The 20,024-nt window shown below is 38.8% G+C and overlaps 1 protein-coding gene across 1 annotated transcript in view; it reads right to left on the bottom strand.

Moving 5' to 3' along the window:
- Positions 1 to 20,024, bottom strand: part of OXCT1 (3-oxoacid CoA-transferase 1) — an 81,199-nt gene that overhangs the window by 35,471 nt on the left and 25,704 nt on the right. The window contains exons 7-8 of the mRNA XM_010395207.4: positions 15,865 to 15,925; positions 1,179 to 1,286 (exon numbers count right to left, since the gene is read on the bottom strand). Of these exons, the coding sequence (XP_010393509.1) occupies positions 1,179 to 1,286; positions 15,865 to 15,925 (169 nt within the window). The remainder of the gene's footprint in view (positions 1 to 1,178; positions 1,287 to 15,864; positions 15,926 to 20,024) is intronic.

Genomic DNA, 20,024 nt, shown 5'->3' with positions numbered 1-20,024 from the left:
GTTTAATAAATGAAGAAAAGATTTCTGTCATAAAAGGTAAAAAGCTTTTCTGGGAGATAATGCAGCCATTCCGGAGAAGAACACAGGCCATTAATTGCAATCTAACCTAACATAACCAGAGGAGAAAAAAAAAAGTTTGACACATCTGTTTGCAGTCAATTACTCAACAACATGCAATATGCTTTTGCAGAATGAACAGATGGAATTAAAAAAAAAGCTTCTTAATCTTAGCATTCACAAAAGAGAATGCTCAGGGAAAAGACACTGTATGACTTTCTAGGACTTTGTGACTTGATTTTAATAACAAAAGTTTAATTATCACAATTCCTTTCTGCACTTTTTTCTCACAGATTTTTTTTTTTCCTTGTGTCATATATCTTCCCTTCTACCAGCTTTTCTGACAACATTTTGAATAAGTCCCAGCTCCAGAATATGAAGACACAGAAGAAATACAGAATTTTCAACTGCACTTTAAAACCATTGTCACATCACCAAATGAATATAGGGACATAGCCTGAGTGTGACAAAGACACAGAAACAACAAAGAACAATTACATAATCGGAATTTTCTTGGATGTTTTCAGTGGTGGAATATTATTGCTGGAATTTTAATAGTTATTGACATATTTTATTCAGACCAGAAAGACCACCAGCTAAAAAAGTTCCTGATTAAAGAAAAAGGAACAAAGGTTTCCAGGACCTTCGCAACATAACATAATTCAATACACGGCACAAAAGGGACTGAGGCTGGCCCTACCTGCCCACATCAAAAGCTCTCCAGTGGAAAAGAAAGTAGCTACTTGTCAAAGTCAGATCCTTGTCTAGGTGTTCCTCTTGTTGTGTCTACAGCAGGTGAACTGAGAGAGGGAAGGAGAATGAAGTAGCATTTTCCACTAGATTTTCAACTGCAGTAAATTCATCCAGGGCTACAGGCAGTTGCTGTAAGTTATTCCGGGACTTAACCACAGAGTCTGAGGTGTAAGAAAGAAGGCTCAATCCTCAGGCCACCATCTAACTACATAAGTACCTACCTAAGCTCCAGTTCTTAGCAAAACATGATGGGTCTTTCTTACACTATTTTCTCAGTGCTAAGACTTGGAGGCTAAAGTAAAAATCATACAAATTTTAAATACACCCCAAGCTGAAAACTGTTGTGACTGAGAAGCTCAGCTACTTACTTCAATTCTTTTCTCAAACTTCTCTCCTTGTAACAGACGATCAACATAGATTTTGGGAACATGAATGTCTTCTGGGGCAAATGCTCCTATATCAACAATTTCTTCTACCTACAGAGTGAAAAGGAAAAGTGAAAATATTTAGAAAAAAATATTCAATGAGAGGTTTTATTACCAATGAAGTTTTGAAATTAAATATTAATATACAGCAGATCACATCAAGAAAACTAAGGAAAGGGACAAAATAGATATAGTCTTTAAAAGAGGTTAACTTTGATGCTTATCTGTCCTCTTCTTTCAAAGCATATTTCTTCATACAAATTGAAGGTAATTTATGTTTTAACGGGCCCATTTGTATGGCCAACTTGAAGAAATATACTATGTACAGTTACTTCAGAGTTGTTTGTACCTGCAAGTAATTTCTGCCCAAACAGAGGAAAACAATATGCTAGTAACAAAATATCAAAATATAATGGAGAAATATGACTTTAGAGGATACAAACACAGAAACTGGATCAAAGGTTTTTCATAGTGTACTCAAAAATAAAATAGAAAACATATGAACTGTAATAATGGATTGCAAGAAAGAATATGCAAGATGAAGATCTAGAAGTCTTTACAGCTAGTGAAACAGATTAGCACAAAATAACACTCATCCACACATAGTAGATTTGAAATGTCACCTATCTGGAGCACCATAGACAATAGGGGTTTCCTTCCTCTGTCTGAGTTGTGGGGTGGTCTAGTTAGAGACCCTGCTGTAGACAGATACCTGCAGCACAGACCCTCAGCCATGGCTGGTGCTTTCCCTGACAAGTCTGAGGCACACAGAGAACATCTCACTCTGCCACAAAACAGACACTTAGTGTTGTTTGCAGTGCTCCAACCACAGGGAGAACATGTAATGTTAGAGCAACAGGCAAAGATAACAGACAACAATCTACTACACAGGACATAAGAATGTACTCGAAGATTAAAAGAAAGTTTCCAAAATGCTTTACCACCAGCAATTTATTAAACTCTTAGGGATGTCCAAACACTAATGACCCCAAAACAAGACCCGGGGTATGGTAAGGGTAAAGCTCTTAACAGCTATCAGCAGTGAAGCAACATTAAAGAGTTTAAAACTCAATCTGATATCCTATTGCACAATATGATCAATACTAAAATCTACAGTACATCCAATAGACAATTAACTTCCTGCTGTGCCTTGAACTGTGACAATAAACAAACAAAGAAACCAACTAATCCACCCTAAAAGCAGGAGAGGGGGAAGAAAAAGTAAAAAACTAAAGGTCACAGGATCAGGTTCAGATGATCCCTAAAAAAAGCCCTGGATTAAAGAGACAGAGAGGATGTGTTGTGAAATCTGCAATGAAAACATCCTAAGCAAGAGGCAAGAACAGCTACCGCAACACCAGCCTTAGTGTTCATGGAGAGCAGAGGCCCACATCCAGAAAGCCCTTACCAAAGATAAGGAGGAGACAATCAAATCAGTATCATGAAAATTCTGACTTGGGTATTCATGAAAAAATGCTACAGTGTCATCCATCTCACTTGAAGTTTCTTATTTTATACACACATTTCAAGATTAATATGGAGACCAAGTCAAAGACAGGGTAAAATGAAAAAATCCTGAAGCACACAGCTGAAGCACAATGCACTTTTGGTGCAGTGACTACTGTCAGAAAATGCTCGAAAAGGAGGAGAAGCAGGAGACAAGGCTTTCCAATGAAGCAATAGGCAAGCAGATGATCTGCTACCAGCAGAATTCCCAAATTCATCCTTTTTAATTAAATTTGTCTTCACTTATCAGATGGAAAACTAGGCCTGGGGAATACTAATTGCTCCTGATTTGAACTTTCTCACAGAATAACTACATTTATTTGCTGCAGCAGCTGAGATTATAAAACCAAAATCTTGGCACAATTCAACAAACTCCAACAGAATTATGCTGTCAGAAAACTTGACACACTGAGTCTCTCCCCCCATAGAATACACAGAATAAATTATTCATCCAACAATAAATTGTTGGATTTTGTTATCAGTCACGCCATTCTGCTAATTGGTTTGTATTTTGTCTCTTGGGACACAGCAGTCAGCCTAATAGCTTTTCCTCTACTATTTCCAAACATTATCCTAAATGAACATAACACTGCAAACTGTATTTTGTCCTAGGGATTTTAGATAAGCCTAAGGAACCTTGACGACTGGAACACCTTTCCATGTTCTACCATTATGTGGAATAAGCATCAAATGTAACTAAAATTAAATATGTTTAAATATCTCCACAGTAGTAAAGAGGAATTTTGAGAAGGGATTAAGAATTTGCATGTGATGTATGAAAAATTAACTGTCTTCCAGTTCTGCAAGTGAAATAATCAGCACGTTTACATGGAAAAGGGAGAATTCACGCAGATGAAGTACAAACGCCGTCTGAGTGCTCCAGCTCTCTCTCCCAGGGAACTCAATGATGAAGCACCGTGCATGGGCTGCCTGCCATCAATATTGCCAGAGATGAAGCTGTGCCAGCTGAAGTGACACCAGGAAATCTGATGGCTATGGGAATCAGCACCTTAGTGCCTGTGGCCACCGCAAGGCATTGCCCAAGTATCTTCCTAGACAAGAACAATACTGCAAATTTAGTAGTCCCATCACTGGGCAAATTCACTTCACTTTCAGGCTTCATATTTCTTTATGAGTTGGCTCTGTAACACTCCTGTAGCCAAAGCCTCAAGGAGAAAGGCAGGAGTGCATTCATATTAATAATTCAAAGAATGTGTGTGAGTTTTTCTCCTGCTCTGCTCTCCTCCTACCTATGCTTCTGTTCTTTCTTTTCTGTATTCACCCTGCCTCAGGCTTTATTTTGTAACATACAGAAGAATCTTTGTAAACATCAAAAATTATTATGTGTCATCCCACCCAAGAGGCACCAAGTCTGGCAAAGCATAGAGAGGGAACTAATCAGGGCAGACCACCTCCTGTACTCTTTGTAATTAGAAAATCAAAATCCTCTGGTACCATTTAGATTGCCTTGATCATCTCAAATCTTCATTTCATCAATGTGCAAAAAGACAGAAAATGTTTACATCTTTGCTGTACCAGCAGAGCTAAAAAGGAACTTCATGAGACCACCAGGGCTGACTGCCCTTTTCTGGGAATGCTCTGATCCCTGATTCAAAAATCCCTTCGTTGTTCCAAGAGTTTCATAGTATTGGAGGTTTCTTCCTGGAGATAGTGTTCTTGCAAATCTCTGACTGCTGACAGTGGAAGGAGGATGAATGAATTCAGTCCTTTCTGAACACTGGTTTATCTGTAAATACACCTAGAACATAGAAGCTCTTCTCCAGTATGATTCACAAGAGCCTTCTGCCATTCCTTTTGATATCAGCACTCACAAAGGCAGTGGTCATTTGCTTCACTACATCACTTCCTTCTCTAATTTACATCTACTTTCCTTTTTAAAGCAATTTGAATTCCTTTCCTTTACAGAAATCCAGCTACTCTTCTATTTTTATTTCGGAATTTCTGAACGCTTCCAGAGAGAAAGAGGGAACCTTGATAGTTATGGATTTCTAGTAAGAAAAATAAAAAACTCTGGTTCCTGACCAAAAATTGGTAAGGAAATGACAATGACAAATTATTAATGCCAAAACACTCAAAAATAAAAAGGCCTTTGTTTTGAGTATGTTCCATCTACCTACTTCTGCAGCCTAAATATGTACTTTATGATATGTTACATGTTTTCAGCAGGTTTAGTTTTAAATCTCAGCTTTCATAACACTAAGCTATAACCAGAAATTACAATATGATTTCTTATTACAGAAAAAAAATTAAAATATGTGCATATGAAAGAAAGAAAGAGATGGGGGAGAGTCAGAGCCTAACAAACCTATGCATTTTTAAGTAGCTTATTTTTACACTTACTTCATCAAATCTCTCTATCACTATCTTAGTACACTTCAGTTCTTCAAACTGAAATAGTGACCATTCCTAGCAGAACATTAGTAATGTAAAACATTACAACTGGTTAAATGTCCAAAACAACAAGAGGAATGAAATAAAATTTAGCCCCTTAGACGCTTAAGACAAACTCATCAGTACACTTCTTCAGTTCACTACTGGAAGAGTGTGAATGTCACTGCAAAATTCATTCTAACATTCATAAAATCATAAAATTTAAAAAACCTTAAAATACATAATAAGGGCTATAAGACTAAATTTTGTATGCATTCAAGATCACAGAAACTGTGATCAACCATTCATGATAGTTAATGACAAACAAGGGGGAAAAAAAGTTAATTGTTTAGACTGCATTTCACAAAAGGCTTTGATATTTTAAAACTGTGAAATACACTCTGAAAACAGTTCATTAGAAATTAAGAACACACTATAAAAATTTACTGAACTACAGAAAAAAGCAAAGCAGGTTACTGAGCTCCGCCTGCATGAAGGGAGATGAAACAGAGGATCTTCTAAGTTAAATTACTTGCTTTTCTAAGATCAGACAGACTATGAAATTTCTACTCCAGTCAAAATTCCACAGTAATGGAATGACAGCCAGTCAATATCCAGAAGATATTGAGAGAGTTTTATATCTTTAAAGAGAGTTTTATATCTTTAAAATCAAGCAACTACCAAATAGCCTGATAAAGGCACATCTTGGTCAATAATTACCGCATTATGGTAACATCAGACTCCAAATAAATGTTTTCATAAGCATACTGAGTGGCAGGGAACAGTAAAAACCTGTGAAGTTCATATTTGTTAGACAACTTTTCACATAATGAGCCAGGTCTGGGTGACACTGAAGGTCCACTTAGCCAAGTAGCCCTTCTTCTTAGCAACAGGATCTTAAAAGACAGTGTGGTACTTCTGTTTATGTTCTCCCAGCTGCTAGCAAGTGCCAGCTGCAGGATGTCCTCAGTCAAAGGCTGGACATACACCACCTTCTTCATAGCTTCTGACAAGGAACTAACAGTTTTCTTAGAACCCAAAAGACTCTATTGATGCATTTCTTAAATTTAACTAGTTTCTTATTACCTCTTGTAATTCACTGTGTGCTCCCTTCTCTGTACCATACAGGAACAGCACACAGCAGTTCTTTATTCGTCTGTTCCATGCTGTTGAAGATCCTATGTACCTTTATGTGTTTTTCTTCTTTCTAGTAGACTGTTATCCTCTGTAAACACCACAGAGAAAAACAGTGAGATCTGTTGCCAGTATGTCATATCTGATCATTAGGGAAGCAAAACTGACATAAATCTACATTTTCATCATGTGGCTACATATCCTCCTAAATCAGGAGACCCTGCTAGAATATACTCAATTCACCTTTGTTTTCTCTGTTCTAAATCTCCTCAATTACCACCTCCACTTGTAGTTGTTGCCTCAGGCTTAATCTCCTCTCACGTTTCTCCGCACCTGCTGCCTGTTTCCTCCAACAGCCCCTTTCTGTTCCATGCATTTGACGTCTTCCTCCACGCTGTACTGCTGACAGCAGAGAAGAAAACAGACAGCACCAAATTACCTGCTCTAGGCACTCACACACAGCAGCTCCAGGATAAACACCACAAAGAAAAGAGGAATCACACCTGATTATCTGCAAAGGCTATGTATATGTAAAGCCGTGTGCATGCATGAAAGAATATCAAAAATTTAACCACCAGTCTCTGAAGAGGTTCTCCTATACACATAGAACTACACTTCAGAAATTTTTAAGTGAGTCACATATTAGCACAGCTAGGATACATAATAGTCTTAAGTTCCAAGAACATGTTCAAAGTCTGAAGATACTGACATTTCTCAAAGAAGTTCCTCCATTAAATTGATGGGCTTGCTTGTTTGATGACTTGCACCAGGATGACTGTATAATTCTGTATCCACAAAAAAGTGAAAGTGAACATAGCTGTTCTCTTATCTCCTTAAATTCATTCCTCTGGATTTTACAGTATTATTCTATGGTAAAATTACCTGAATAGAAAGCATGAGAGAGCACTTTAAGATCCAGCAGTCTAGCAGTCCCAGCATTACCAATCAAACCAGCCTCCTGCAGCAGGCACACCTAAGGAGTGATTCCTTCCGAAACCCTGTGGTTGCTCTGATGTAAGTCATCAGTGAACTCCTGCTGGCTGTGATCACATTTTGTGATTTCTGCTTTCTTGATGAAATGAGGTGATAAAGCACCCAATTTGTATTCAATACCTACATTCTTAACAAAAAATAAAACATAACCATCCATGTGGGATATATACAAAATCACCTTCTCACATCTGGAGATGGCAATTTTGGAAAATATTTTTTTAGATTGCATGAAGTAATTATTTTTCAATCATAGAATTAAATAAGGGGAGAAGAGCCAGAAGACAACAAACAAAACCCACAATCAGTGAATATGGTCTTCATTTGCTAAGGGCTAGTTAATAGTAGAAGAACCTGTTTAATCTGTACTCTGCCAAATAAGGGGACTGACCACATCCCAAATACTACTGCTCCAGAACAGAATAGCTGATAGCAATATTAACTCAAGTGCAATATAATTTAAAAAAATTTTTGCAAACAAAACACAAGTTGCTTTAAATACATTATTGCTATACTTTGTTACTTATTTTCAAATTACTTTAGAATGAAAGCCTTTGAACTTTATTAGAAGGTAAAAATAAATAACTGACTTTCTAATTAAAATTATTCATATTTTACCAGCAATAATTGAACCTCAAAAAAAACCCAACCATAATCACAACGAAAGATTTTATTTTCTTACTCACATCAGAGAAATAACAAATGAAAAAAGACTAAAAGAGCTATCAAATCCTACGCATTCCAAGAAATGTAACTTAAAGGTCAGGAGATAAATATAAGCTTAACTTTCAAAAATGAACTAAATAAAATTTATATACTGAAGGGAAAAGTAGTAAAGTAAAATAAATGTATAAAAATAAATCAGAGATTTAATTGCACTATCCAAGAAAGTGGCTTTGGTACTTTACAGTCTATTTAAGTGCAACTAAACCACCCTCAGATTCAATTAATGTCTCTAACTAAGGATCAGACCAGAGTATGCTCCGCAGAAGACATATAGCAATGTAATCCCATTAAAACAACATATTAGCAGCTGGTTTATAGCCAATTATGTTGCTGGTTCACTCTGGTAAGAAAAAGAACTCCTGCACGCATTTCAATAAAGGTAACAAAAAGGTAACTTCATCCCAAAATGGCATGTTCTGCCCATACATCTATTAGTTCTCCTTATTTCAGATGTTCGTTATAGACGGTGGTAATTTACACAGATTTCTGAAAACTACTTGACATGCTACCACTTTGTTTCTCAACAAGAAGTTAGTGTGGTCCATTTCACCTTCAGAAGCATGGCAGATATCCCAACTCCCTAAAATACTCAAAATAAATAAACTTCTCTGCAGTTGAGGAAGAAGGTAATCAGGGTACTTTTCAAGGAAAAGTTTGAAAGAAAGAAAACAATTGATGTGACTTAGACACTTTCAACAGGCCACAGAAATGTGTGTATAAAGAGATTGTCAGTAACAAATTTTAAGAAGAATTAAAGTTTTCTTGCATGTAATCATTATCCTTCCTAAAAGCTGCCTGGAAAAGAGAGCACTAGACACAGATGTAAATTAAAAAAACCCAAGAATAAACTGCTTTACAGAACCAAAATTATTATTTGAAGCTGGCAGAAACATTTAAATCAGTCCTTCAAACTATAAAAATAGAATTTTCTGCTTATCATAACCTAATGAGAAAATTCTGATTTCACTAGAAATGCTGAAATATTGTCATTAGCAAAAGTGCTCCTTATCCCACTGCTTACCGAGCCAGCTGGCTACATATTTCCCCCATTCTAATCAGGATTATTTCACAGAATCATCTGAGTCAGAAGGGACCCACAAAAATCATGGAATACAACTCTTAACTGAGTGACCCGTATGGGCATCAAACTCACAACTTTGGCATTACTAGCACCATGCTCTGACCAGCTGAGGCAATCTGCTCATGTCTTTGCTTTTCTTCACTTTTTTCAACAATAAGAAGAAAACTGATAAAATACATTTGACTTATTCCAAAGGTTAACAAAAAGGAGAGGTGTGCTTCTTTCTCTATTATAAAAACCCCAGGAACGCCTGTTCAAACCTGAAGTTCTTTTAAGATTCATTTAGTTATTGCTTTCTCCAGAAGAATCAGAAGCGGCAAACTAAGGATCTCAGTATCTAATGCATGGGAATATAAATGGGAGTGCATTTCCACACACTGGACAGCATGAGTGCGAGTTACCTAGAACAGAATTTAATAAAAGATCTGAGGAGGAGGAAAAAAAAAAAAGGAAGACTAGGCAACTGTTTGGGACACAGAAAAGGAAAACTACTCTGTTGTCCTTGTTCATTCTTTTGCCATTGTCTGCAGCCTGAAAAATCAACATTATTTAAGTCAAGTCAGTCTTGGTATCTCAACCCATTACTTCTCTTCAAATATTCACTTTTTTTTACTGAGTAATTCAATAGCATTTGCAGGAGAGGGATGCTGCAAGAGCTAAAAGGATGCTGCTAAAATCTGAGCAACTGATTCAATTACTCAAAAATTTTCACTGCAGCAAAAGTTATGAGGCTGCAGCTTTTCAAATCTCAGTATTTTGACCACCTGAAAAAATGCCCTTGCTTCATGTCAGAAGGCAATTTTTTTGGAAGGTTTTCAATTTGGATGTCAAATCTTTGTCATCCTATACTAGAAATCTCCATCAGAGATGTTAATAGCAGAGAAAACAAACTAATGCTTTAAGACACCAGGATATACACTTGCAGATTCTTTGATTCATGCCTAAAATTCTCCCATCTTTTCAGTGCTACAATAATGCATGATTTTAAATGCAATGACAGGTAAGTCAATTGATTTACACATCTTACAAAGCAGAGCTGAAAAGTTAAATTTATAGTATTGTAAATCCTATTAATTTTCAAATTCTCATGATAGAAGAGTCTGGGGGTGAGATTCTTTTTGGCAAATCAAAATTGCTGTGGCAAGGGCGTGCAAACGTTTCTAGGAGCTGCTTTTCCAAAACAATACTAGTAGTCTCTGAATTTCAATTCCAGTACTTCTCTGACTTGCTCTTTAACTTTCTATGACTGGCATCACTATAGCCACCAAACTGGTTGTTAACTTTGCTCAATATTGAAGGAGAAAAGCCATTAAACACTTCAGCCTTCCTTGTAATCTGCACTGATAATTTTACTCACTTCACTGAGCAGTGAAGTATCCTTGGTCTCCCAGCCCACTATGTATGTATTCTTAAAACGATTTCTTGCTACTTTCAAATAGTCTTTTTTTTTCGTACTGGGCTGGATATTTCTTAGAAGGTTAAGCTTTTTGGTTTATTTTGCTTTGTAATGCTTAGCCTCAGACATCTGACCTTAGTCCTCACTTTCTATCATGTTCCTTTTCTGTGTTTGAGATTACAATGATTGAGATCAAGGTCAAACTCCTACTGCTCTTCCAATACTTTCTCCATGTTGGAAAATTTTATTCTCAAACTCATTAACACAGTCTTCCCCTAACTTCATTTCTTCTTCGCTATACCTCCCAGAAGGCTTCATCAGTCCAAGTCCTTGAGCTTATGAAATCAGTACTCCTAAGAGACATTCCTCATATTTTGCTATTTTCCCTATACTTTCTAAAGATCATGAGCATGCATTTCAAACTTTCTCTCCCACAAGTATTCACTCAAATCCTTCAACTAAGGTTCCTCTGGGAAAGGTTATTGTAATGTCTCTACACTATATTTGGGTTATCTAAATTCAGATCCACAGGCATCTCTGACTCAGGATTTAGCCAAGGCCTAGGCACGTAAATACACTTTTGCAGTCAAAAGCCCTGACTAACCACCTACATATTCAATATGCAAAGATATCTATACATATACATATACATGTAAAATTTATTACACAAGCATATTATGGCAACTAGAATTCTGTCACTTGTGCCAAAAGTAGCTGGTAATGTATCAGGGCTAAGAAGCTCAGTGTCCATCCTGTGACAAATGGGATTCTCAAACAAAGCCTTTCCCCCACTGCAGATCCATGGGACACTCCCTCACAACCACTGCCTGAGCACACACAGACTCATCACTGAGCAATTAAATAGTATCAAAAAAGGCTGTAGCAACACAAAAGCTCAGGGGTTACAGCATTTGCACAGAAGGACCTCAATTCTACATCCTTCATCATGGTCTGTGGTTTCACAGAAATGTAAAGTCTGTGCCCATCCCAAAGCCATCCTCCACCAGGGTTCAGTTTTGAGTTCCATGGCTGGAGGCATCCAGGTGACAAAAAAGATTCTATCAGATTATTGTTCCACTTTAAAGTGGTACTTACAGGCTTTTTATAGTAAACTGTCACTGTGCAAAAATCTTGAAGAATTCCTCAGAACAGAGCTGTGCACATGAGGAAAGTTTTGCCCTTGTTAAAGCATTTGAAGGAATAGACACACACAAAAAAGGCTTATTTCCAGTTTCCTCAATAAAACCAAATGCCATGATTTAGCACAGATAACGGGATACAAATAGCTTATTTCAGTCTGATTCTGTCCCTTAGTGCCATGCAGTTCATTGTACCTGAGAAAATGGTGCTCACTGATGTGGCTGTGTTGTTACTAGGCAACCAGAGATAAAATGCAGGGCTTAATGATTTTTATTTAATGCATTTTTATGAGAAAGTATACTCTCTTTTTTTCCCTTCCCTGATATTATTTGAGGTGTAAATGTTATTTACCCAAGAAGATATATTTAGTCATCTTCTGTGATCTGAACAAGAAAATTATTCAAACTGGATATTCAAACAGTCAGTCAATAAATATTTCTAAACATATTGACCATTACCACTACCAAACACTTTCACTGTGGCAATGGCTGAGATTTAAAAGCACTTCACCAGGGACAAATATTCAGTAGATCTCACAGCAGAGAATAACAAGAAAGCAGATAACAGCTCAGGGTCATTTGGGACCTTTACAGACATTTCTGTACTCTTCTGCGGCAGAAAGCAAAAGCTTGAGCCCTATTTACCCTTCCCCATGCTGTCATGACACCCACATCTGGCAAGGTCACACCATGTTTTCTCCTGTGGCTTTGGGCAGCCACAGCTCCCTAGAAAAAAGAGGTGTCATGACCGAAAGCCCCAGTGGGGCTCTGCTCAGACGGGTCTCTACAGGGAGATGCACATGTTAAGAAACACTCTGTTAACACAGCCCTCACCCTAGGAGTCTAGGCACCCATCCAAAAGGCCTCCCTGCAACTCCAAGCTGCCTTGCACTTCATCTCTCATCACACAGTTCAACAGCTCTGTTAAGGGTCCTGACAGCAGTGACACCTCCTCAATTCAGCATGACCTTCGTTCAACAGTGTTGGAAGTGTTACCACATCTATAACACCACACAGCCTCTCAAGTTCCATCACATGCCGTGCTGTTCCTTTCAACCTTTACAAGAGCTGGTGGCTTGTATGTAACTTCTGACCGTTGGGTTTCTTTTATATCAGCCAATTTCTCAACTCTCCCATCTTTGCAACAGGGGCAGAAAAGTGTTTATGGATCTGAAAAACAACTGAAAGCCTCAGGCTGAGTGTAGGCATGAGAGCTCAGGTTCAAACAAAGCTACAGGTCTGACTGCATGCTTAACTTCTGCAAGTTCTGCAAGCTCAAGTGAGAAGATGAACTCCCTGCATCATTTTGCTTTCATATATAGATAAAGCCAAACTAACTGATGCTGCCAACATTATTTAGCATCTGTCTCTGCAAAGGTTAACTTCCAAATAACAGGAATCATGCATTTCAGTTGAAAGTTTTTTTTGACCTTCAATAATGGGTCTCCTTCAAATTAAAGTAGAAATTCCATTGGACTTGGCACAGTTGGGTTTTTACAGACAGTTATCTGTTCCTCAGATAACCTATCCTTATTACCCTGATTATCCTAATAACCTTATTAGCAGGTTATACTCCCTCTCACTTAGATAAACAAAAGATACGCATGCAACAGTTCAAAAAATTCATGCAGATCAGTAAGCACTTGTTGCATTTCATTAGAAGCTTACAATCAATGTATTTCTGATCCCAAAATGAGTACCAAATGGCTACTTCTGACCATTTCCCTATTCAATATAAACAAGGGTGAAGGTCAGATAGTTTATTCTGACATTTTAAAAATTAGTAATTCTTCACTGTGTGTCCCAAACATAACAGGTAATAGTACAGGCTGACTTCCTCCTTCAGACTCCTCTATGCACAGCCAAACTTGCTCCTCACAATACAGACAAATTTTTAAGCAAACAACAGCTATCAGTCTGTGAGTTTGAGAAGTGGGGTTTATCTCTTATCCTTCACATCCACAAAATTTGCCTGCCTCTTAATTGTTGCAAATCTCCAGTGTCTGTCTGTACTTCAGATAAGAATGTGTAAAACACCACACCGACTAAAAGTAGAGAACAGCAGCATAAAGTAAAGAAAAAAAAAAGTCTTTCACTGTGTATGCATGTTGGATTTCACAGCTCCTCAGGTTAACTTAGCAGGACAAGTTAACAAATGTCATTGATTTTCAATTAACTTCCTATTTTCCCCAAGTTCACAGATACATTGAGATCAGATTTCCAGTAGTTTATATTTCATTGGTATCTTACTACGCCAAATTCCATATTTTTATCAATGATCAGAAACTAAAGTAAATCTTGGGAAAGTGGGAAACTACAATCCTGAAAACCTACGGTAATCACTTCATCTTTGAAGACAAGCCTGACCTGTAGCTATTTTGATGAAAAGGAGCAGGGTTGGCTTCAAGTCTTTACTCCTAGAGACTAGAACTGTCTGCTTAAATTCAGTTAGATGTTCAGTCAATAAAAAATAGCAACAAAGCTGGGAACAAACACCAGAATTCAGAAATCCCTGCAGCCAAGACCGTATCTGAATTACTACCCTACAAAAACCTTTTTCTTCTCCCTGTAAATGGGACTGAGAATTTCACCCTTCGGCCTTGAACAACATTAACTAAGGAGTCAGGCAAAACTCAAATTTTTAGTTGCCTCTGTTCCCTAGTGATGAGCTAAGACAGCTTATAGTGCTCAGTACTGAGGATATACTAGACACCATATTGAGATATTTCCTTCTGATTCCCTGGGTTTGAACTTTAAACCCAAACACAACATTCTGAATTCCACTTTGAAAGAATGACATTTAGAAGTTAAGTCGAGGATGGTTCAAAATATTTGTCCTAAATCTGTGGTTTTGCATCTTCATCTCATTTGTCCATAAAAACCAGAATTGTAAAGTAATATTAATATGCCATCTTGCAAAAAGATTGACAGTTTTATAAATGGTATTGAAAATGCAGTAAGACTCAAAGTGGACACAGTTCACAGCAGATCTACTAACAACTGATAAGTGGAATTACAGCAAGAACGATGTCACATCAGTTGCTCACTGACAAGAAAATTCTACCTTATCATACGTGGATAGAAGAGCAGAAAGAGAGAATAAGATGGAATGTAGGTGGAAGGCTTTGATCTACTTAAATTCTTTAAATGCCAGACTGAACAAGGTATGAAGGACAACTGTCTAGAAGGAAAGATTCTTTATTTAATTTTTAAATAGAAAAATACTTGAAACCTTTCTTGAAAACAAAACATGAAAATGTTTTGCTGCATTGTCACTGTAAGTCATGTGGCAAATACCATGGTATTTTTTGTCATAGTTCTGTAAGGCACAAAGAAATAACTGAAGTTCCCAAATGTATTATTCAGAGATGCTTATATAACAAATATATTTTCCAAATAACATCGTACAAACAAACATACAAAAACCCAAACCAACTCCCAAACAAAATAAACCAAAAATCCTGAAGAAGTAACAGCCTCTTCCATAAACCATTTACTAGAAATAGTCTAGAAGAGTTTGTCTTGATCTTACTGCCAAATCATATTTAGCTTTTATTAGGCATATAAAAAACTTACCAGAGAGTGAAGAAAAAGCTAATAGAGCAGTCTATCTTTTACATATTGCTACGCCTTAGCAACTCTCCAGGCACCAGTATTTTTCCAGTGTAGGCTGCTTCATGTTTTTAAACATGATCATTTCAGACAAAGAAAAAGGGCAAAAAGATTGGAAGAAAATTCTAGATCAGCTAGTCCATCCTCTTTCTCAAGACATAGCCAAATGTCTGTATCTCACTGTGGACTGATATTTATGTAATTTATTAAATCTTAGAGACCACAACTGTGATAGCTCTATGGTTTGCCTAATCCAAGTTGTTATGTACCTGATTTTTTTTTCAAGAAGTTTTGCATAAAGTCTTCGAGAATCTTCTCAAGCACAGCCTAAAAGCCTACCCTTTTCCTCTTTCATCCACCTATTACTTTATTTTACAAATTTTAAGGTTCTTGCTTTGTTTCCCTTTCAAAGGCTGGTCACAGTGAACACGAAGTCCTGGTCAGGATCAAAGGTACAGCAACTAAGGAATTAATCACTGAAGCAGAGCATAGTGTCAGGAGCAGGCAATCCAAGGAGAGAGGTTAGACCACTGTCCCTGATTTGAAACCCTGCAATTATCTGAAATCCCTCCACCTGATCTCCAGAATACCATGTAAAATAAAGGGTTATATTGACTATACCAGTATAGGGCTTACTATGTTTCAATTCCCTACCTCTACCACAGTTGTCTTTGCAGCTTTGCACATAGGTTGGTTGAAGTTTCTTGCAGTTTTCCTGGGGAAAAAAAAAAAGAAAATTAATAAATATTAACGGCTGTAATAGTACAATGAAAGACTTTTCAGAGATAAGCTACTACAAGTATGTCTGTATTATAAGCATCACAAAGCTTTTTGCCAAATAGCTGGAGAACTAAGGACAGGGAGGAAAAAGTATTATGGAATTGTGTAAGATGCATCTGAGATGAAATCATATTTTTCTATGTCAGAAAGTATTCATTACAGCTCTTTTGACTTTCAATCAGCACACTGTTTAATTGAAATTGCTTATGTTACTGATATGTTCATTTATTGGATCCAAAAGCAGCAGCAAGCTGGACTTTGTACAATGCCTTTATTTCACTGCACAAAGAATGAAATTAATCTCCACAGGGGACCAGCACCAGGCCTAACAATCTCTCAAGTATGCTTTCATAATTCAGACTAGGACTTAGGACAGCCCTTTACCCAGCAGTAAAGGTAATCCAATTCTCTTAATGAAAAAAACCCAAAACTGTGTCAGTTTTGGCACTCACTGTGCCAGTGTGACTCTGGCACTCATTTTAAGTATTCCCATACAGGATTTCTGTACCAAGGAAAAAGAACCTCTGGAGAATAAAAGCAACACATGACATGTAGACCTGTGTTGGGATCTGCACCAAGATCCTAGTAGGCACACAGGAAACAAGTGACCTGTGTCAGCCCCACAAAAACATGTGGCACATTTAATAATCAATAAAAATTACAGAGGTTTTAGTGGTGCTCCACTGCTAGCTTCTCAGCATTTTTCTCTGTTAGAAAGGAGAATTCTTGAAACTTTTTCATCAAAATCCAAGAAACCAGGGTTCAAAACAAGTTAAAACCTCCTTTCCCACACAGTTTTTCCACAGAAGCTTTTTTTTTTTCCGCCCTCACCATCCTTATTTCATAGAATCACAGAATCATTTAAGCTGGGAAAAAAGCCCTTGAGACGATCGAGTCCAACAGCTGACCCGCCAGGCGCCCTGCCCTCCCTCGCTCCCCGGGCGCCAGCCCCGTGCGCGCTGCCGCAGCCGCTCCGAGCCTCGGGGCGCTGCTGCCACCTCGTGCCTCCGGGCAGGGAAGGGACACGGACAAAGCCCGACACCAACAGGCCGCTCTCACAGGCTTCCGGCGCAGGTATCGACACTGTCAAAGCTATACCCGAAGGCACGTATCTTGGGGAAATGCTGTTTTATTGGCAATACACAGCTGCTGTGAAGCCTCTAACAAAAGGCCAAGCGTGTCCTGGGGGGCATCAAGCACAGCATCACCAGCTGGACAAGGGAGAGGATTGTCCCCTCTGCTCTCCACTGGGGTATTCTCATCTTGAGTCCTGGCGGCAGTTTTGGGTGCCACAACATAAAAAGGATATTAAACTATTAGAGAGTGTCCAAAGGAGGGTCACAAGGATGATGAAGGGCCTTCAGAGGAAGCCGAATGAAGAGTGGCTGAGGTCACTTGGTCTGTTCAGCCTGGAGGAGACTGAGGAGAGAGCTCATTGCAGTTACAACTTCTTCGTGAAGGGAAGAGGAGGGGCAGACACTGATCTCTGCTCTGTGGTGACAGTGACAGGACCCGAGGGAATGGCCTGAAGCTGAGTCAGGGGAGGTTTAGGTTGGGTATCAGGAGAAGGTTCTTCACCCAGAGGGTGGTTGGGCACTGGAACAGGTCCCCAGGGAAGTGGTCACAGTACTAAGCCTGACAGAGTTCATGATGTGAGACAATGCTCTCAGGCACATGGTGTGACTCTTGGGGTGGTGCTGTGCAGGGCTAGGAGTTGGATTTGATGATCCTTGTGGGTCCCTTCCAACTCAGCATATGCTATGATTCTATGATTCTATTAATATCTTCTGCCCATGGGTCTTCTTGGTTGCTCAAAAGAAGGATGTAAGAATAAGAAACAACAGGAAAAAAAACCACATGAATTTATATTCTCCTCTGAGAGATGAATACAATACTAGTTAGCAGTGTTTCAGGAAAAACTACCATAAACTAGGTAAAGGAGCAAATGACAAGAAAAACGGAGTTACAAAAGCTGAATTAAAATAGCTGAGAAATGGGTACAGATGGGGGAACGAAGATGACAAAACTAACAATTCAGTATTTCATCCCATGTGACTACTTTTCTGAGCCAAAGACTTTCTCAAGATTGTAGTGGCTACTCTGCCAGTAAAAGAAACTGATATAAAATTACTTTTACATAGGGAAAAAACTACAAGAAAACATTTCAATATTAATCTGACATTAAGAAGAGCTAATGGGCTCTAATCTCATATAATTTATAAAAGTTTCCACCATTTAGACTTTTCTTGAGTTAGTAAAGTTGTTTCAGAAGCAGGAGTCTTTTACAGGATCAAAGGCTTTATTTCTAAACAACACACCACCCAGAAGTTTTATGGGATCGAAGGCCTTATTTCTAAAGAGCACATCATCCAGAAGGAGAAAAACCAGAAGCACTACATTTATTTTCCAACACAGAATAATGTTAAAGAGTTAGCAGTAGGAAATTCAAAAACTAGCTAGACAAAGTTGCCTTTTTATTTTAAGATCATTTTCTGGACATCTAGATTCAGCAATGCCTACAAAGTTCCATTGTTCCACCGGATTTCTAAGCTGACCTAAAGGTATGACATCATTTCTCCCAAAGGCAAAAGACAGTAAACTAGACTAAACCAAAAAACTGCATCCACTACACACCTAATGATATGACAGTGCAGAGACACCTCAGGTATGAGCTGAATTTATGTATTACAGAACCAGTTGAAGCACGAAGAGATGACCAGACATGACTGACAGCAGAGGCTCTGACTCAGGTTATCCCTTCAACATTCCTGCTCCTTTGACAACAGTCTGTTTTCATCACCACCAAGCCACACGTTTGCTTGGAAAGTCAAAGTACTTTGGGCTAGAACAACTCCAAAGCAGAATGGTACCAGATGAAAAAGGAGGGGAACCAAAGGAGGCAGACAAGTCATTCTCCATGATATTTGAAAAGTAATGGCAGTCAGGTGAAGTACCAGGTGACTGGAAACAGGGAAAGATGGTTCCCACCTTTTATAAAAGCATAGAGGAGGACCCCAGGAACTACTGACCTCTGCCTCACCTCTGTGCCTGGGAAGATCATGGCGCATAGTCCTAGAAGGTGTGCTAAGTCACAGGGAGGACAAGGAAGGTGATTCAGGACAGCCAGCACAGCCTCACTGACGGCAAGTCCTGCCTGACCAATATAGTGACCTTCTGTGATGGAGCAACTACATCAGTGGACAGGAAATGGCTAAAGATGTCATTTTTCTGCACTTCTGTAAAGCCTTTGAAATGGCTTTACAGCCCTACAACATCATTGTCTCTAATTTGGAGAGAGATGGATTTGATTGCATAAGCTGTTTGGTAGATGAGGCATTGGTTCAACAGTCACACCCAGAGGTTAATGGTCAATGGCTCAGAGTCCCAGGGGACATCAGTGACAAGTGACATCCCTCAGGGGTCTGTACTGGGACCAGTGTTATTTAGTATCTCCATTAATGACATAGATGAAGGAATCAAGTGCACCCTCAGCAAATTAGCAGATGACACCAACCTGATGGTGCTGATGACACACCTGAAGGATGGGATGCCATCCAGAGGGACCTGGACAAACTCAAGAAGGGGCCCATGGGGATCTGATGAGGTTTAACAAGACCAAGTGCTGGTGCTGCACCTGGGGAGGGACAACCCCCAGTATCAGCACAGGCTGGGCATGAGCAGACCAAGAGCAGCCCTGCCCAGCAGGACTTGGGGAGCCAAACATGTCCTGGACTGCCTCCAGAGCCCCGTGGGCAGCAGGGGAGGGAGAGGATTCTGCCCCTCTGCTTTACTCTGCTGAGACCCACCTGGAGCACTGCATCCAGCTCTGGGGTCCCTGCACAGGAAGGACAGGGACCTGCTGGAGCCAGTCCAGAGACTACCAAGATGATTAGAAGGATAGAGAACCTCTCCTACAAGGAAATGTTGACAGAATTTGAATTGTTAAGCCTGGAAAAGAGAAGGCTTCAGGGTGACCTGAAGGGAGTATTCAAGACCAACGGAAAGAGACTTTTCACAAGAGCATGTGGTGACAA

The sequence above is a fragment of the Corvus cornix genome, chromosome Z (assembly GCF_000738735.6).
Source record: "Corvus cornix cornix isolate S_Up_H32 chromosome Z, ASM73873v5, whole genome shotgun sequence".
Classification (NCBI taxonomy): Eukaryota; Metazoa; Chordata; class Aves; order Passeriformes; family Corvidae; genus Corvus; species Corvus cornix.
Note: the sequence above shows the minus strand (reverse complement) of the source record. Positions and strands in the feature narration are given on the sequence as shown.